This window comes from Cadophora gregata, assembly GCF_030347475.1.
Source record: "Cadophora gregata isolate MNR1 chromosome Unknown scaffold_15, whole genome shotgun sequence".
In the NCBI taxonomy this organism is placed as follows: domain Eukaryota; kingdom Fungi; phylum Ascomycota; class Leotiomycetes; order Helotiales; family Ploettnerulaceae; genus Cadophora; species Cadophora gregata.
This window is the reverse complement of record NW_026695938.1, coordinates 204,786-223,560: the sequence shown is the minus strand read 5'-3', so window position 1 is coordinate 223,560 and position 18,775 is coordinate 204,786. Positions and strand designations below refer to the sequence as shown.

Genomic DNA, 18,775 nt, shown 5'->3' with positions numbered 1-18,775 from the left:
TGTAATTGAGATGTACGGATTCATCTTGGTTGAAGATCAAGTTACTATAGCATTCTATATCATCAGCGCACTGCCTACGACCAGAACAAAACCCAGATGCAAGACCAAACGCCATTCGCCATGCAGATTGAACCAATGTAACCGCCATAGGGTATATCATCTCTAAACGCCGAATCCCATCTCCACCCATATGTACTCCGAGTCCATATTACCCCTCCTCTCCCGGCGCAACAAGCTTAACACTCTTCTTCCTCTCTAGTCCCCCTATACCCACACCGCGTTCATGGCTACTAAGACCATTAACCCCTAGGGCAACCCTTACCCCCTCCACAGCCTGACTCTGCTTAACTTCTCTCCCATCCCTCCTCACAGGGGTGCCCACCCGCCCAGCACCCCCTCTCCCACCCTGATGTCTCGCGTTCTCTCTGACCAATGCATCCATCTCTCTAGCCCTCACAGCTTTCTTCTCTTCAGCCCTCTGCTCCCTCCAAGATCCAGGTAGACAAGGATGCAGACAACCTTCTAAGGGACAGCACCCATCAGAATACTTCTCTCCTTCTTCGTACTCCGCCCCGGCGTGCCATGCTTGCATACAAGCGCCGTGTCCACCGTGGCCGCAGCCGGGACATAACCACCAGAGTGGAGCTTCGATCTCAATATCGTCTGTCTCGTACTCTGAGGTGTCAGGTAGGTCGCGATGCTGGCAGATCGTACAAGGATCGATAAATTTTCTACAGCGGGGGCATTTCCATACTGATCCGGGGATCAGAGGGTCGTTTTCAAGTGGTTTATTACAGTCTGTACAGTAGAAGCCGATTTTGATGTCTTCTTGTGCCGGTGCAAAGACGGCTGGGTATTGAGGTACGCAAAGATTTCGAAGGAGGGCTGCTTCGGTGAAGAGTTTCATGCTGGTGAGCCGGAGATGGTATTGCCGTAGAATGGCACCGGCTTGTATGCCATCTATTGCGGAGGAGGGGAGCAGGGGACGCAAGAGGAGGACCATGACTGCGGCATTCAGAGCACTGGTTTGTGCTTCAAAGTCGATTGCTCGTTGAGCTAGTACAGTGGGATCGATGGGCTTGATCAGAAACTCGGGGTCGTTTGGCCAAGGAAGAAAGTCGCTCTCGATGATGTTGGGATCTTCTGACATTTTCTCTGATGTGGTAGGACTGATTGGCTCTTCCATTTGATACTGATTCTTGACTGGAGTGGTATCGATACCTCTTGGTGCAGATGCCTCATGCAGTCTAAAAGTTGGGGGCAACGGGGGCGATGATGGACTCTCTGGCAAGCCATTTCTCATATCTCTGTCCTGTTGTGATTCAGGAGTGAGATGTCCCGGAGAGCTTCCATCGGTTGGAGCGTCTGAGTCGATACTCTGACGATGCCTGGGACCAAGGTAATGATCATTTTCCCAATTTGCAACCCTGTCCCTCAGCCTCTGTCGGTCATCCTGGTTTACGCTTTGGCGATCGCTGTCCGAAGACCCCAGGAATTTACTCCCATGGGAGTCGGCGGATGTTGAAAACATCTGAAAACTCTCGGCTGAGTCGTGACGTTGTGGCTGGATCCTAACCGGTTTTTGAGGCGGTTCGTGGTACTCTAATCGCAGCGGAGCTTTTTTGACAGGTGCAGCAAAGTCGATTGTAGGTGAAAAAGAATCCAAGCCGTAGAAATCGTAACCCTCGACGCTAGACGATGAGTGTTGAGGAGGTTGTTTCGCACCAGGTACGGGAATCGGGCTTGGAGTCTTGGGATGAACAGCTTCAGGGAGGACCAGGTCATCGTCGATTACTATGGGAGTGTGCATAGCTTCTCGCCTCTCTTGAACAATGTGATCCCGCACAGGGCGCACCAAGGGTGTAGCAACATTAGATGTACTCTCAATGTCTTCCTGGATCATTGAAATTCCGTGCCGATGCAGAGCACTTTCGTGAGATTGTTGAGGGCGTGGTAACCTCCTAGGTGTTTCTTCTCCTCTGTCCGTTTCAGCCCTTGATTCAGGCGTTGGATCCTGTTCTGGCTCCTCGTTGGAAGGGGCCTTGATTTGGAGTCGTGATTGACGATGGAATTCAGCACGTCTACTTAGCAACAGATTCATCGTGTATGAAAGAAGTCGCCAAGTTTGAGCTAAGCGAAAATATCCAACATTCTCAGCAGTTCGACCGTACGACTCCATGATCATCGTTGCCCGAATATTCGCTGATTGCGAATAAAGTTCAGGGTAGCATTTTTTGTCAAGTCGCATAAGATACCGATTCGTGAAGTATTGGTACATTGTCCGCTTGGCGGTTGAAGGTGCGTGGCCAATAGCCATGACTTGTTGAGGTTTATACGTCCCAGTGATCTTTACTGCTTCATCGAGAGGCATTACTTTATTATCAGCAAATCCAATACTAGTAGGCGGAGTTGTGCTGAGCGACTGGCCACGCCCACTATGCCGTCTTCGATGGCCTTTCTTCAGCCTGGGTCCTAGAAAGCTGCCTACAACATCTTCTTCCGAGTCACTTCGACTAACACTTAGAAGAGGACCACTTCCACTGTGTTTGAAGCCCGGAGAAGATTCAGGGGATGTGATAGAGGGACGAGACCGTTTCGGAACTTGTCGTGCCTCTAGCATCATGAGAACGTCTCCCATGGGAGAAAATGCCAAAGTGGAAAGACTTCGCCGCTCTATGAGTTGGTGCACGAAAGCAACATCGGTTTGGGTGAAATGCCCCTCTTTATCAACACTCCAAAGCAGATCCCGAGAATTCCAAACAAGGGAGGTTGGAGCACTGTTCCACTGTTCAACTTCCTTGAACGGTAAAGCAGATCGTGCAAGGTCCCAGATATGCACCATAGAAGTTTGATTTCTTCCTGGATTCGAGTCGTCATATGCAACAGTGACTTGGGCCGCTCGTTTTCCTTGAGCAGTCGCAGACCAGCAGGCAGGTCGCCAGGACACCCTGGAAACTGGCGCAGGTGTCATAAACGTGTATCTAGGCTTTTGACTTCTGTCTCCCGTCTTTGAGAGATCCCATACATGGCAATATTGGTCTATGCCTCCACTAATCAAATGTCCACCATCTGGATGCCAGGAAATCGAAAAGCATGCGCTTGAATGTGCCGAAAGCTTCAATACAGGCGCTGTGACCTTTCGAATATCCCACTTTTGAATTACACCGGCATCGGTACAGCATGCAAACTCCATTCCATCTGTTGGCGACCATTTCACATCCCGAACAGCCTCGGCATTGCATTTGAAAGTTGCCAGTGCCTTGAAAGTCAAACCGTGTCGACCCTGTTGGAGAGTCTTAAGGTCCCAGCTCCGTACGGTTCCATCGTGACTTGCGGACAGGAGCCAATTGTTTCTGAACGGGCTGATATCGAGTTTGTGAACTTGCCGAGCATGTTCTTGTATGCGCCCAACCTCGAGACCCTCTACTCTTCGATTAAGGTCGTAGACAGTGATCCTTCCGTTCCCACAGGCCGTGATTATGTAGGAGTCCAGGTCGCCCCATGACCACTTAACAGCCCTTATGTTGAGCTGCTCTGGTGTTGCGGCAGATGGATCGTGGCTATTCGCATACGAAATGATAATGGCTCGAAGATCCAACTCCTCGGTGATTGTTGGCCCGTCTATCCTCAAGATCTTAAAAATCTTTGAGCCAGCAACAACAGCCCTCAATCCATCAGGAGACCGGTCAACACAGTTTATCGGGACACCTGCTGAGTAGACGGTATGTTGCGATGCGCTCGGCCTGAGTTGTGGGGAATCAAGGGTGCTCGTATCGACGTTCTCGTTTGGGGTAGAGGTCGCGGTTGGCTGTCGGAGCAGCTTTCTCATAATATTACTCTTCGTATTCATCTTCACAGATGCACCCCGACGTTTCAAGGAGGCATGGTGTTGTTGCGCATGTTGTTCGTTGTTGTCGCTCTAGGTGACTTCAGAGCTCGCTGTTGACCTCGAATTCTGCCCGCTTCACCGCCTTGATTTGAAAAGAAGCTCTCTCATTGGCCTTTCAGGTGCTCACATCAATATCAACAGTGTATTTCATCTCTCGCTTTTTTCTATGCTCTGAATCGGGAGCTGTCTTCAATCTTATCATATCAAATCATGGAACTGCAGCTACCATGCAGATGCTAGATACCCCGCACATGCTTAAACTCACCTCCTTAACTTTCGAGAAACACCCAGACTCTACTTTACCTCAACCTCTCAGCAACCGAAAACTTATAATCAAATGTATGGTTAAATTTTTCACGTCGTACTGCTCTTGATGGTTGATGTATCATACTCCAATGCCAATAACTCACAGAAGACAGCAGCGCCATTCTTGGTATTTCTTTTTCCGCTGAAGCCCTCTTTCAAAGCTAATTGATGCAATTTAAATTGATAGTTGTAGAGTCGGAAGATCAGATTCTCCGTGACATGGTCTCTAGATTGTCGAACATGGGGGCGAAAACAATTTCCACATAAACAGCAACCAGAAACAAGAAAATCATTATCAACAGTCACATGCTCATAAAAAAAAGCCACTTATCTGGTAACCCGATGATATCTCGAGACCATGAGCTACTGGCTGGAGACTTTCAATCTCGATCACTAAGTTCTTCTATCACTAAGTTCTTCTATCGCGAAGCTGTACGACCGAAAGATGGCGAATTGACCGTGGAAGAGAAGACTCGGCCGCTCGGGCTGAGATCTGTTAGGAGAGGTCATAAAAGCGGAGTTAATTCTGGCAGTGATGGTGTTCGCCCAACCATCATGATGTCAATTTTGCAGTAGTATAGTGATATGCTGATAGAATGTATCATGATGCCACATGAACGCTCGTTTTTGAACAGTTCTGGCTCAATCCCATCTGAGGGCAGTCAACAAAACCTCTGGAGTGAGTTTATTGACAATCATATAGGCTTCGCTTAGCTCAGTAGGCAGGTAGTGACAATGAAATGACCTGGTTCCGCTAAAATATAGCTCTGCAACCGCCATAGCTCGTGTGGGCAAGTAACTTGAGCCTCAAGCTGGACGAGTATTGACGTACTAATTTCTCAAATACAGCTATGATATTACCCAATGCTTTGAGACTCACAGCGACCAGTTTTATCGCTGAAATCATAAGCTGATCCCCTGAAGTTTCACGTGAGAGCGACAACTGACGTTGGACGCCCAAAGCCGTCTTACGTCAAAGTCAGCACGGAAGAACAGATCCGGCAGAATCATGTTCATGGTGAAATTTTTTTGGCACGAGGATTACATGAGATTTTCCCACGCGATAAGCAGCGATTATTGGAACCGGAATCTCGACCCTTTCGTATGCACAACCAAGGTATGCCAAGGACTGCATCAAATCCCACATACCAACATCTTCCCCGGCTACGGCACGGCCAATGAGTCACTAGGCGAAATGCCTCGTTCAGCATCTGCAAAGCTTGTCTTTGTCACTGGCTTTTCAAAATTCGGGACTATGACGCATGCGTTAGCTGAGCACTAGACATGTGCTGACTGTTACCTACGTTTCCAGTATTAGACAGTGCACATGAAATATAGATCGAAAACGCGAATAGCTCTGTATATCACATCCAAAGAGTTCACAAGTTTCTTCTCATCTCATCAATGTCCAGAATGTCGACCGCAACAGCTCAACAGCCAGCAACTCTGCAAGCCTCGTTTAGATACTACTCAGCTACCGAGCCCCCGGACTTGAACGACCTATCCGCGTTTTTGGGATCGTCATCCCAAGTGTCGTCTCTCATTCAACCCGTCACCGATCTCCGCAGCTTTCCTGCTCCACTCTCGAGCTACAGCCATGAAACACACGGCTTCCAAATCCTCAATCAAAAGCTCCCGATTGACAGCTCCCATGATTCCGTTCACGATGAGGAAGTCATCAATATGAAATACTACCCCGCTATGGTCTCTGTTCTCAAGAAACAGCTCGGTATTAGAGCTGCTGCTATTGTCAACCACACTCTTCGCGATGTAGCCTCCATTGATATGACCGATGTGGACAATACCAATCCACGATCAAACGAGAAGTCAAGAGGAACACCGCCATTTTTCATCGCGCACTCGGATTACACAGCTGGAGGTGCGAGAAGTCATCTGCGCGCCATGACTCAGGAATGGACTGACCCTAGTCAGAGTCCCGAAGAGAGAGAGCTTTTCTTTCACCTAAAGGACGAAATTCTTGCAGCTGAGGATGCCATCATTGCAAAATCTGGTCTTGGACGTGGTAACGGAGACATGTTGAGGGGGACCGGAGGTCATTGGGACTGGGATGGAAAAGGCTACGATGGCCCTCGCTACGCGATCTTCAGTATCTGGAGACCATGGGAGACTGTGAAGCGTGACCCTCTCGCTCTCATCGCGACGCCAGAATCCGAATTACAGTTCGCTGTTTTGCCACGAACATATAAAGATCGTCCAGGCCATGTGAAAGAGTATTACAGCGATAATCCACTCGTGAGAGTTCCTCCAGCCGAAAGCCCACTTGAGTGGTACTATCTAAGCGATCAGAAGCCGGAAGAGATCTATGCGATCAAGCTTTATGATAGTGAAGCTATGCGGCGGGGTGATGGGAGTATCAGGTCTTTGTGTCCCCACAGTGCTTTCCGCATCGAGGGCACAGAAGATGCTCCTCCACGACGAAGCAGTGAATTGCGAGTTTGGTGCATCTGGTAATCTAAAGGATATCGTCACCCAGAGTTTGATAAATAATACATGCAAATTAATATTTTGTGATCTCTAAGGATAACTATTTCCAGCTGGAGTCCCGTGCTGGCTCCACATTTATGGCATATTCTGAGAGCGAGCGACACGATCAGGTTATGACAGACATTATCATGGTCACGATCTGGAGCATGTTGTTCTAAGTTGGAAGACAAGCCATCAGTCACTCAGTTCATGGTACATTCTAACGGAATTCTCAGTGTTAAAGGGCGAGCTCCGCGCTTGACTGAATACCGAATCTTGACCTGACATAAAGTAAACAACCTACCCTACTCTACAAAGAATAAAGAATAGAATGTCCTTGTCAGGGTAGACAGTTAATTGAACCAGTCACACAAATGTACTTCGTAAATATTAAATTTCGAACTCCCTTTTTGTTCAGTATCGCTTGAGACTTTTTATATGAGTCGTGTGATTAGAGGTTCTTTGATGAAGCGGTTTGGTGGTGGTGTGTTGTTGTGTGTGAAGAACAATTCCATTTCAAGGAGAACAAATGCTGATTATTTAGGAATTCGGAGAAAACAAGCGAGATCTTGATATAGAATCTGGAAGCTGGTCGAAAGCTGAAGAATTCTCAAATGAATTCAGCTGTGATCGATCTGCTGAAAACTTTCGCACTAAACTACTTGAACCTGAAGTTGAACTCTTAGCCCTCGTGAATCACTATGCTAAAAAACACAATTCAAATATCAACTGGACTCCTACTCGTGAGATCAGGCCTTCCTGCTTTTTTGTAAAAAAAACTTACAATTGATTTTCATAGAGGACATCACATCTTTGCACTTTCAGATTGCTCCGATGCACTGAGAACTTGATTATCATACCATCCATCACTCACATGCTCGACTTTTCCAGCAGCTAAAGCTAGGAGAATAGCTTTCCAATGAACCTATAGAGTTTTAACTACGTATGAAATAATTATCTTTTGAGAAAGGCGAAGAATGTACTTGCGTACACAGGTTCAGCTGCCGAGAAGCTTCGTTTATGGAGCTGGATTGAGTTGTCCGATTGCAAATATAATGCTATCGAACGACGACGAGACAATCAAATGCTTGAATCTAGACTACACAATCGTTAATATAAACAATATGAAAGTAATCATGGCTAGAATATCGCAAACACATGTGATTGAAGCTAAGATTTGGTTCAGCTAACCCATGTAAACATTGGGCCCCTCATTAAGCGAGTTCGCCTTATCGGTTGAACTTCGGTTAAGTACGTTTATCCAAAGTGGAGATTATTATCCTGAAGAGTACATGCCAAGGTACTGTGCCTTGCATGTGCTTTCCCCTGATCTGACTTTTATTCACGCCATTTCTTTTGTCTCACTCTTCCTCTTTTCTCTGCGCCGCGAATTCGAGTTTCTCGACCCCGATCGTTGGGTCCACCGTTTACATAAAAACCAACAAACAAGCGAATACGGGTTTACTTACCCACAATGGGACCTGTAAGGCTGATCCGAAACCTTCCTCACCTCCGACGAATCCCCGACCAATCTTCTCTTGCCCAGACAGCTCGAAATGTGGTCAGATTCACGATCCCCAGCTTTCTGGCCAACGACGCCGTCGAACAAGCTTCGGTCCGTTCTCTCGATCCACACATTGCGGCTCAGCGGGCGAGCACGGATTGTCTCGATGGCCTCCGAGGCATCGCAGCATTCGTTGTTATGATCTTCCATTACACACAATATGGCTACCCACGACTCCGCCAAGTCTACGGCTTTGAAGGCAGATACCACCTCGTCCAGCTCCCCATTATCAAACTCCTGTTCAGTGGTGGATTCATGGTGTTCTTATTCTTCGTCATTTCAGGGTACGTGCTATCGGCACGAGTTGTTCGATTGATGGTTCAGGAGAAGCGTGTTGGGATATGGAAAGTTTTGTCGAGCATGACGTTCCGGAGAGTTGTGCGGTTGGGTTTGCCTAGTTTTATCGCGTCGTTTCTCGGTTTCTTATTGCATCGTCTAGGACTCCGAGGGAAGCCATTAAATGGATACCAGCCTGGACTCGTCAACGATACGGTTTTCTACTTCGAGTCACTCTGCAACCTGTTTACATTCTACAATTGGGACCCGTACATGATCTGGCATTTGGATCCTCTTTGGTCCATCGCAGTGGAGTTTCGCTGCTCCATGATTCTGTTCATTGTTTTACTCGGCGTTGCTCATTGTCGGAGGATCCCACGCTTGGTTGTCGAAGGCCTCATACTGGTGGACAATGTTTTACATGATCGCTGGGATATGGCATGTTTCATGTTCGGTCTCATCATTGCTGAAATACACATACACTCCCAAGAAGCAACAGATACGGAAAGAAAGGAAAACAAGAAGTCTTTCCACGATACCTATGAAAGTCTCTCTCGGCAGATTCAGAGCACAGATCTGGTGAAGTCGAGTCTCTGGGCCACCTTTATATTAGGTCTTTACCTAGGATCCGCCCCAACAGAAGGGACATGCGAAACACCAGGCTATCGCACGCTGTGCACCCTAACGCGAAGTTTCCACGAACCATGGAGATACATTGCTCTCCCAGGAAGTTTCTTGGTCATTTTGTCCCTCGTATTCCTGCCTACTCTACAAAAGCCATTGGCGTCGCCTCTAGCACGATATATGGGCCGCTTGGGATACGCAGTATACCTCGTCCACGAGCTGGTCAACATGACGTTGGGTGATCATATCAGGGATATGGGATGGCAAGTATTTGGGAAGGTTGGAATGGGATACCATGTAGGTTTTGCGATGGGATTGTGCTTTTTCGTGGCTCTTTGCGTGTGGTTGGCGGACATGTTTATGAGGGCGGTGGATGTACCAGCAGTGCAGTTCGCCAGGTGGTTAGAGAGGCAGTGTTTCGTAAGATCTTGCGATAACTCTAATGTTCCCATACAAGCTTAAACAGCCTCCAACTTAGAAATTTGACAGTTCCATACACCTGTGTTTGGCAATTGTTTGCAGTGAGTCTCAATGCATTTTTACATCAATGCATGGCGCCACAAAGCCATTTCCTTGCAATCGGATCAGTCTGCTCTGAAAATTAAAGCTACAATATAAAGTGATCACAATCAGCTTTGATTCAGCTTCTTCCTGGTACACTCTTGAATGTTTGTTGGGCAAAAGCACCGTATTCCGCTAGATTAGTTTTGGTTAGCTTATTTCTTTGTCATCATCAACATCCACCCTGACTCTGGACTTTGATGCTGACTTGGTCACCAGTTAGATTCCAACACGCAGATCTACTTTCACTCGCCCTAATGACTTCGCTCGGTATGAAAGAGTCTAAAGCACCCCACCTAATATCTGATGAGGCTATTCCGATGTACGAACATTTGAAGAACAATGAAATCAGATTATTAGAGGTCAAACCTGCGTTCAATGATGAAGAAGAGATGGTTTGTCGTCTTCGGACAGTGTTCCGAGATGCCGCACCAAATTACAAAGCTCTATCGTACTGTTGGGGACCGCCCGAAGAACGAGGAAAGAGGTCAATTGTCTTAGAAATTGCGAGCCAGAGGATTCGATGGCCAGTAACTCCTACTCTGGAGATGGCTCTCCGCAGACTGCGAAATACTGATGGATCCACGTCACTGTTGATCTGGGCAGATGCAGTGTGCATTAATCAAGAAGATGAAGTAGAGAAGGGACAGCAGGTCCAAGAGATGCGTCACGTCTACCAAAATGCCGTGGAAGTGGCTATTTGGCTGGGACCAGCAGACCAGGACAGTGTGCTAGCTTGGAAACTCATGAATGATCTCTTCTCAAGTGATCTAGAGAAATTTCCCCAAGAACCTAGAAGATTGGCACAGTTCAACGAAGCACAGTTCCGCGCATTTCAGAACCTATTTCGAAGAGACTACTTCTGGAGAATTTGGATAGTCCAAGAGATTGCCTGCGCCAGAAAGGCTACCGTCTATTGCGGTGCTGACTCTATGCCTTGGTCGAGGCTGCTATTTCTTTCTGAAACATTGGATAAGGTTCTGGCAAGAGCTCGAGATGAGGGCTACGAGGACGATTCTGCAATCGTGTTTCTGATGATGCGTGGCGGTCCAGGAATCTTAAAGGCAACAACGACCTCTATTGTCTCTTTCTCAGCGGTACACGCACAGCCTCTCTTGGACCTGCTCTGTTCGCATATGATCAAAGGGTCTACAGATCCGAGGGACAAGGTACATGGTCTTGTGGGCATCTCGGCTGACTGGGCAGATTTCGGAAAGATCAGCTACGAGCGTTCTACTAGAGCACTGTTCCTGCATACAGCTCAATATATTATTTCTACGACGCAGAAGCTCAACGTTATATGCATAAAGCAGAATGACGATAATCCCCATAATTTGCCATCGTGGGTAGCCGACTGGGAGCGAAGGAACATATTTCCGAAGTTTGGAGTCAAGCAATTATACATCCGGCAGCCACCTTTCGCCGCGTCCAGAAACGTAAAAGCGTTGTTCAACTTCACTAAAGATAGAGAAGTATTGAACGCCAGAGGGTTCATTGTCGATACCATCGCCACAGTGGCCCAACCGTTTCACGACAATTGGCTTGGGCCTGGGACTCCCGTACCCAGGAGCATCAGAGCCTCTCACGGTCTTAGAGCTTTTCACGGCTGGTGGTCAGTCTTCACCGACAAGATCGGAAAGGAACGTTACGAAGTCTTTCAGAGAGCTTTCTGTGGGGGTGCTTGGGCTCCTCCCGAATCGGAATTTGAACAAGATTTGTCTCTACGCCTGGCATTCTTCTTTGGAATGATTAGAAAGTGTCTGCCCGAACTTCAGATGGACAACGACCTCTTACTAATGTTTCCAGATTTAAAGATAGAGTCGCAGGTCCTCGAAGCACGTCAGTATGCTCTGGTGTTCTCCGCATCGCGGCGAATGCATGGGAAACGGTTCGTGGTTTCAAGTGCGAAGCTTGCTGGACTTGCACCACAGGCAGCCAGAGAGGGCGATAAAATAGTGGTGTTATTTGGATGTGACTTTCCAGTGGTTATGAGAAATATGGGGACATATTGGTTGTTAATTGGGGAGATCTATGTGGATGGAATCATGTATGGTGAAGCTATGGACGATTTGGCATCTGGGAGGTATGTTGAGAATACCTTTGAAATTTGGTAATCGTATAATCTTAAATGCTTTTGGTCAGCTAGTATTTAAACCACTCAAATACCAAATACACCTATTTTCTCCTACACCGGTTCCTTCATCAGTTCACAACGTGTCAACGTGTTCAAGAGAACGTCAAAGTCATGCCTGTTGAAAAATGAGAGAAGAACAGTCAGTATCAAAAACTTGGTATTATGGCTTAAAAGTACGTAAAATTCACTAGAGGAAGCCGGGATCGTTACAAATGGTATCTTGCTGCGAAAGTCTTCACCTACCTGCCAATGGCCATAATGAACAACCCGCTAGTAAGCGAGCCATTGTTGAAACAAGACCTCGCCTATTCCATTGTCATTACTAACTTCTGTTCCTCTATCCAACAGAACAATTAAACAAGGTCTCTTTATTCTGCGGGAATATTTTTACAAAGCCATTGATTTCCAGCAATGAACAAAAGTTCATAGCGGTATATCCGCCTTACCCATATATTTCCCAAGGCTGCTGCAAGAGTACACTGTTTTGAGTCCATAGGCAGACAGAACAAAAAAAACAGCTATCTTTAAATACTAAGTCGTCCAAAATATTGTACTAAACATCGAATATCCAGGTCAAACACTATTTTTCACATACCAGCCAAGACTAAATCAAGGAAACCTCCTCCTTACAAGCTCGCCCACCACGCAAACCAAACCCAAATCTCGCTCAAAATGCTTCCCTCCACCAACTCACCGAACCTAAACATCCTCCCCACAGGATCCTTCCCCACCTGGTGGCCGCCTCTTCCACCTCCATCTACCTCAGCAGCCTCCACCGTTCCCTGTCTCCCTCCATGCACACTAACCCGCGTCCTCTGGCCAGCCTGCGGCTGCAGTTACATCACCCGCGCCATCCACGCATCTCACTGCCCCAACTCCAAACCTCCTTCCTCCTCCCCATCTCGATCCACCCCCATCAGTACTATCAGTACCAGTACTATTACCAGTCCCGATACCAATATCAATACCAATCCCTCAGATCCCTCCACATCCACCCACGACACACGCCCCCTCCCGTGGGGTTGTTCACGCATCACCTCCATCTACGAGATCCGCGACCCGCCAGACCTTGAGCGCGAACGCCAAAGTCAAAGCCAAGATCAAAGCGAAGGCGAAGGCTCCGACAACGACAACTACAACGACAACGACAACACCACCGGCCTCTGCCAACCCTGCGCCTCCCTCCGCCTCATCAACGCCCCGCGGCCCCTCCCCGACTGGGCCACCGACCGCTGGCCCGACGAAAAGTACAACATGGGACGTCTCCTCCCCCACGACATCTCCAGCTCGCGGCTCACCCTCGAAGCCTCCCGGATCCTCAGCACCTTCCAGTCCCGCATCGCTAAGCAGACATCCGCCCGGGAAGCGGAAGTAGCAGCCCGGGAAGAGGAGATTGCTAAGGCGTGGTATGATTTCATCTATGTGCATGGCGGGCCACAGGAGGAGTGTGAGGAGAGGGATGTGCGGTTTGGCGTTGTGGAGGGGGATAGGGTGCATGTGTTTTGGATGGAGAGGGGGTGGAATGTGTGTAGTGGGGGGTTGCCGGGGTATGAGGTGGTGCAGTTGGGGGATCCGGCTTGGATGCTGAAGGGGGGTGGGTGGTATAGTGGGTTTTATTATACGTATGGGGCGCCGCATTTGAGGGTGGAGGGCGGAGGAGGAGGAAGTCGGTGAGCTTTTAATCTTCTTGTTAAGAAGTTAGGGAGGGCGAGATGCTATCTCAAGGCTTCTTTTTGATCTTTCACAAATGTCAAATATCCTTCGTTCATTTTCAGTAGATATCTCCAGTCCAATTCCTTCATATAACAACTCAGTCCTGTATTCCTATTCCTATTCCTATTCCTAAAACCCCAATACCCCTATACCCACCCCTCTGTTATAAGTTTGTACACATCCCGTCTCCTCTCTTCTCATCTCATCTCATCTCATCTCATCCACACCAAATCCCAAAATCTATTTCCCAAACCCAAAACCCAGCCCCAAAAACTCAAATGCGGAGATAAAAGCACTCAAGAAAAAAAAAATAGTTAGTAAAAAGGTATACATACATACAGAATATCCAGCCAGCCGGTCCCCGTGTTTCCAATCATTTCGGTCGTAGATACATAAATACATGCGTGGGAAGTCATGATATTCGCATGCTCGCTCGCTCACTCGCTCTCGCGCCCAATGCGCCTCGCTTAACAACATCAACAACAACATCCACCGTATATGCGCCGCTTAAACCATTTGCCACTCCAACAAGCTGCAGTAGGGTCGACAACAGCGCACATAAACCCCGAGTTCTTTCCCGAGTAATTCATCGATACACCAAAGCCGAGAACTCAGAGCCCTCAGCACCTCCCCACCTCACCTCAAACTCCCACTCCCCTTCTTCGTCTCAAAAACCAGTCCCTTCCGTCCATACATCCTCCTACTCCTCTCCTCGCCCCCGGCATCCAACCACTTCTGCAAGTTCTTACACTGCGAAACATCGAAAGTCTCCAAGATCGTGCATCCCTCGACCACAGCCTCGACACCCACACCTGTGACGCGCACGCAGCCGCGAACGGAGAGTTCTTTGAGTTCGAGGAGATGCAGGCCGATGGAGCGGAGGGAGGAGTCGGACACAGCGGACCCGCAGAAGGCGAGTTTGAGGGAGCGGAGTTGTGGGCAGCCGAGGGAGAGGACTTCGGTGGCGGTGTCGGAGAGGGCGCAGCAGAAGGACTGGAGTATGTAATTAGTATTCGTGCTTAATTATAACAGAGAACAGAACCATCAAGGCTATGGAAAATCGCTCAACTTACCAAATCCAACTCCTTCAGCCCCTTCGCAGCATTTGTCAGATACACAATCGCGTTATCTGTCAAATACGTGCAATCCGCCAGTATGAGCTTCTCCAACTTCGCAAATTTGTAGATACTCCAGTGCTGAAAGCCACCATCCGTGATGGTTGTGCAGCGCGTAAGATCCATGCTCTGGAGTCTCTGATGTGCATGAACGGCTAGGTGGGCCATTGAACGATCAGTCACGTGCTTGCAGTAGCTCAGTGTGAGCTTCTTGAGTTTCGGACAGCCAACCACTGTGCCGACAGGCGGAATTGTGATATTCTGCTGCTTGTACCTTGCAGCATTTTGTTGTTGGGCTGCAGTTGGTTCTGTCACGACCCAGCCAACGATACGTGCGAGGAGGTTATCGCTGACTTTGCGGCAATTGGAAAGATCGATTTCTTCGAGCTCTTTGGCATTGTTGGCCATTTCAAGAACGGCGTTTGCAGTAATGTCCCACACGCTTTTCATCTTCCAGGCATGTACACCAGCTCCACATACGGTTGAGAGCGCGGCGAAGCCTTCATCCGTGATGTGGAAACAATTGCTGATGTCGATATTGAGTGCTCGCTTGCCAACAAACGGACAAATAAAATCGACAAGAGCTTTGTTAGTGACCTTCCGATTGTAAATTGATAGATCAAGATTTTTGCAAACTTTCGGGGAGGTAGTGAGAAGCTTGGACCAATGCAGAGACACCAATCGTAAGCGCATGAGCTGGTAGATATCCGAGTAAGAGAAAATCATGATCAAGATAGCATCTGGCAGTATCCCTCTATTGTACTGACTCGGTCGCCTCTGTACAGTCTTTGGCCGCTTTGGACGGAAATGGGAGTCTGGTGGTGTCGTGGTGTGAGTAGCCTTTGTAGAATTTTGTGTTCTTGACCTCGTTTTTGGACCTTGTTGCGTGTTTGATTCTTCGGTAGGGGTTGTTTCTGGGACAGGGGGGGCGTAAGATCCTCTCCTAGATCTTGCTCTCATGTTATCCATGTCCACACTCAAGAAAGGATCCGGATCTAGCGGTTCCATGATATCTTTGTCTTCAGCGCGACTTGGCTTATGTGGACTGGCAGGTTTTGATGGAGTGAAAGTGACCTTTGGGAGAGAATGTCGGGCAGGAGTTAAGGGTCGATCCTCGATTTCCAAGCTGTTGATCGCAGGAGCATCCGCATCCGTCATCTGAACATCCCCATCTTCATCTGCCTTCCCTATTCTCGTCTTTGCCGTCTCTTCCACCTGTCTCCGTATGTCTGGCGGACATCTTCTCCATAATTCCTCTAGAACTTCGCCACTGATCTGTAAACACTCCACCGTCGTGATTGATCTGACAGTTGCGGTCCTCCTCGGTGCCAATGCTAGACTGGCAACCTCACCAAAGTACTGGCCTTGCTTCAGCCTAGGCCGTATGTAAGAGCCTCTTAATGCCTGGTTGATCATTTGCCCGTGGGTAGTCTCGTGAATTACTTCCGCCTCTCCTCGTACAATAAAATATATTTCGTTCCCAGGTGATCCTTGTAAAATTATGTCAGTAAATGGTGGATATGTTTTCGGCTGGGCGCTCAATCCCAGGAAATGCAGAATCTCCGGAGGTAATGTTGAAAACAGGGGCAGATCCTTGAGGGTCTTCCTGACATTCACGAAACCGCTTCCGAGAGCACTGCCAGCAGCTGGATCCTCAATTGTCTGTGGACTGGGAGATTTCCGCTTCTTGGAATTGAACACAGCGCCTTCTCTAATCACCCCCATTTCTCCCGTAGACACCTCCCCAGGTGCAGCTTCACGAGCGAGCTTGCCACCCCTCGAAGGAAGTGAAGTGGACACCAGCTTCGGGCCAAATCCACTCTCCCTCCTTTTCTTATTTAGAATCGTAAGTCTTTCCTGAGCCTCCTCCATAATGGCTTTTTCCATATCAGGATAATTGGGCAACTCCGTCCTCAGATCCTCCTTCTTCAACACCACCAGAAGACATTTCGTTCTCGCCAATATTGTAGCCGTGCGCGGGACATCCATGAGAATCCCGATTTCTCCAAAGAATGCTCCCGGTCTCAATTCGGCATATGTAGCTTCGCCATCTCGGGATGTAACCGCCACTGCACCCCTCACTAGCCAATACATAGCTTTCGCCTCATCGCCTTCTGTCAAAATTATGTCGTGTGGCGAATGGACCTGGGGTCGCAGGTGCTTGCCGATAGCGGCGAGGAAGGAATCGGGAGCGGATAGGAACAGAGGAAACGAGCGTATGCGATCCACGAGATCGAGTGGCATGTCTGGAATCGTTGAGGCTGTCAGAGGAGACGGTCGTACCGGACGAGTCGGATTCGTCTCGATATTGAAGGATCTGATCAGGGACAACGAGTCTGGAATGGGTGCGCCATTGGTCCTGAATGGAGAGCTGGGCCCTCCTCGATTTCGTCTCATGGTAACTGTATTTATGTTTCGAAGATATGTTCCCCTCCAATTCTCTTATGTATCACACGGCCTACGGCCGTCGTGCCGTTTGGCCTGCCAGATGAAGGGCCAGGTCTGCAGAGGAGGTCGGGAGATGTTGAGGTATGTTTGGTCGGGTATGGCCGTTTGTACAGTCTCGAGGGATTCGTCGTGCGTGAAAGACAGGTTTTTGAAGACCCAATTGCTCCAGCAAGAATATAACGATGATTATACTTTGGAGACGTTGTCTTTGTCCTGCGTGTTTCCAACGCGTTGAAGGGGGGTCGTGCGCGGTGTCTGCGAGAGCGTGTTAGCTACCTTAGTTGTCAGTCAAATAGGGAGCAGCTGCGGGGTCCCTACTGAAAGCTTAGCTTGTTTGTTATCGAGATCGCGCGAGATATTAAATCACTCCCAAGATCCGGCAGAGGGCCAAAGTCGTGCAACAGCGGAGCACCGAAGGATCTGGTGAAGACTCGTCTCCCTTGGGATCTGGTCACAGCAGCAGGAGAGGTCGTAGCAAGCCAGCGCAACGTAGCGGACGGTGAAAGGAGTGGAGAGGGAGTCAGTTAGTCTGGTCTTGTCCGTCCTAGAGAGTGGGCGTGGAGTGTGCACGGAGCGCAGTCAGATCCAGCACAATATACCACGAGACGGACCGCTGTTCGTGCCCAATTATTAATGAGGTCCAGGCTGTCCAGCGCAGGCACAGGGGAAGGGAGGAGACGAGAGAGCCGGGCTCAGGGCTGAACTTTGGCGGCGACGGGAAGGGGGGAGGGAGGAGGGGGGAACGGGGAGAGGAGGGGTCTGATGCACTAATAATAAGGTACGGTAACGAACGAAGGGAAGGATGATTACTACCCTATGACGAGGCGATGAACATGTTTCGGGAGAGGCACAACAAAAAGCAAACAAGAAACGAATGACGGGGTATGGTATGGTATGGTATGGTATGGTATGGGAAGGATAGAGGGGTAGACGAGGGATGTATGATGCGTCGGGTGCACGGAGGGGCTTGAAGATATAATATTATTGCGGACCAGCCAGAGCGGGTGTCACTGTGTGGAGGCTGTTCTGTTCGCACCGTATCGCAGTGCAGTGCAGTGCAGTGCAGTGCGCCGGCAGGATCAGATCAGTCAGGCATTTGGGGGTGGCAGTCCCATCCCATCGCATCCCCCTCTGTTTTTCTCCTTCTGCCCCCATTCATTCATCCATGCATGCATACAGGCCAGTATGCGAGCGAAGCCGTTGCTGTGTTCCTCAGCCCTTCCATTTCCATCAGCACGCTGTTGCCATGCCTCTCCCTCTCCCATGCTCCATGTAACTTATCTCGTTGTCGTGTGCCGCCCGGGATCCAAGCACGATGTCAATGATGTCCAGGGATGCTCGGCTCGCGTACCCAGCTCAGCGCAGCGCATAAGATAGATAAGATTGGCTTCTTCCATCCAGCTTCCACCGCCCTTCCAGAAGTCCTAGAGAAGCCATGTTGGAAGCCTGTCGCCTGTCCTGTGCTCCGTAATCAGCAGCAACTTCCTCGCAATAATATTTGGTCGACGATAATTGACACCGTCATCTATTGCGGCTTGTCTTTTCTAAGTTACTGGTAGCTAGTTTCGCTGGCTCGTGTTTGAAGAGCTCGCATTGACTTGAGAGGACAGACAGAGCTTCGTTTGGCGTGCTCATTGGCTAAGATGGAAATCACGACTCGA

General features: G+C 48.8%; 6 protein-coding genes across 8 annotated transcripts; 4 read left to right on the top strand and 2 right to left on the bottom strand.

The window, feature by feature from the left end:
* Positions 1-86: 86 nt before the first annotated feature.
* Positions 87-4,917, bottom strand: RTC1 (SEA (Seh1-associated) complex subunit). The gene has a single exon (XM_058498094.1). It carries the CDS (start codon positions 3,848-3,850, stop codon positions 209-211), a length of 3,642 nt encoding a protein of 1,213 aa, XP_058351604.1. The 5' UTR covers positions 3,851-4,917; the 3' UTR covers positions 87-208.
* A 249-nt stretch (positions 4,918-5,166) lies between these two features.
* Positions 5,167-7,086, top strand: ONS95_004719 (uncharacterized protein). Its single transcript, XM_058498093.1, has 2 exons — positions 5,167-5,312; positions 5,508-7,086. The coding sequence occupies exon 2, from the start codon at positions 5,600-5,602 to the stop codon at positions 6,665-6,667; it is 1,068 nt and encodes a 355-aa protein (XP_058351603.1). The 5' UTR covers positions 5,167-5,312; positions 5,508-5,599; the 3' UTR covers positions 6,668-7,086.
* A 1,067-nt stretch (positions 7,087-8,153) lies between these two features.
* Positions 8,154-9,630, top strand: ONS95_004718 (uncharacterized protein; the record flags this gene model as incomplete). The annotated part of the gene is made up of 1 exon (XM_058498092.1): positions 8,154-9,630. The coding sequence occupies one exon, from the start codon at positions 8,154-8,156 to the stop codon at positions 9,603-9,605; it is 1,452 nt and encodes a 483-aa protein (XP_058351602.1). The 3' UTR covers positions 9,606-9,630.
* Positions 9,631-9,899: 269 nt separating this feature from the next.
* On the top strand, positions 9,900-11,909 carry ONS95_004717 (uncharacterized protein). 3 transcript variants are annotated; one of them, XM_058498091.1, is made up of 2 exons: positions 9,900-11,460; positions 11,511-11,909. In XM_058498091.1, the coding sequence occupies exons 1-2, from the start codon at positions 9,905-9,907 to the stop codon at positions 11,653-11,655; spliced, it is 1,701 nt and encodes a 566-aa protein (XP_058351601.1). In that variant the 5' UTR covers positions 9,900-9,904; the 3' UTR covers positions 11,656-11,909. The 3 variants fall into 3 exon arrangements, with proteins under 3 accessions (XP_058351601.1, XP_058351599.1, XP_058351600.1); XM_058498089.1 differs by having other exon boundaries at positions 9,900-11,787; positions 11,847-11,909; XM_058498090.1 differs by having other exon boundaries at positions 9,900-11,909.
* A 304-nt stretch (positions 11,910-12,213) lies between these two features.
* On the top strand, positions 12,214-13,512 carry ONS95_004716 (uncharacterized protein; the record flags this gene model as incomplete). The annotated part of the gene is made up of 1 exon (XM_058498088.1): positions 12,214-13,512. Exon 1 carries the CDS (start codon positions 12,511-12,513, stop codon positions 13,510-13,512), a length of 1,002 nt encoding a protein of 333 aa, XP_058351598.1. The 5' UTR covers positions 12,214-12,510.
* On the bottom strand, positions 13,390-18,090 carry ONS95_004715 (uncharacterized protein). The gene is made up of 2 exons (XM_058498087.1): positions 14,625-18,090; positions 13,390-14,544 (listed from the first exon to the last, which is right to left on the bottom strand). Exons 1-2 carry the CDS (start codon positions 17,061-17,063, stop codon positions 14,188-14,190), a joined length of 2,796 nt encoding a protein of 931 aa, XP_058351597.1. The 5' UTR covers positions 17,064-18,090; the 3' UTR covers positions 13,390-14,187.
* Between the last annotated feature and the right edge of the window lie 685 nt (positions 18,091-18,775).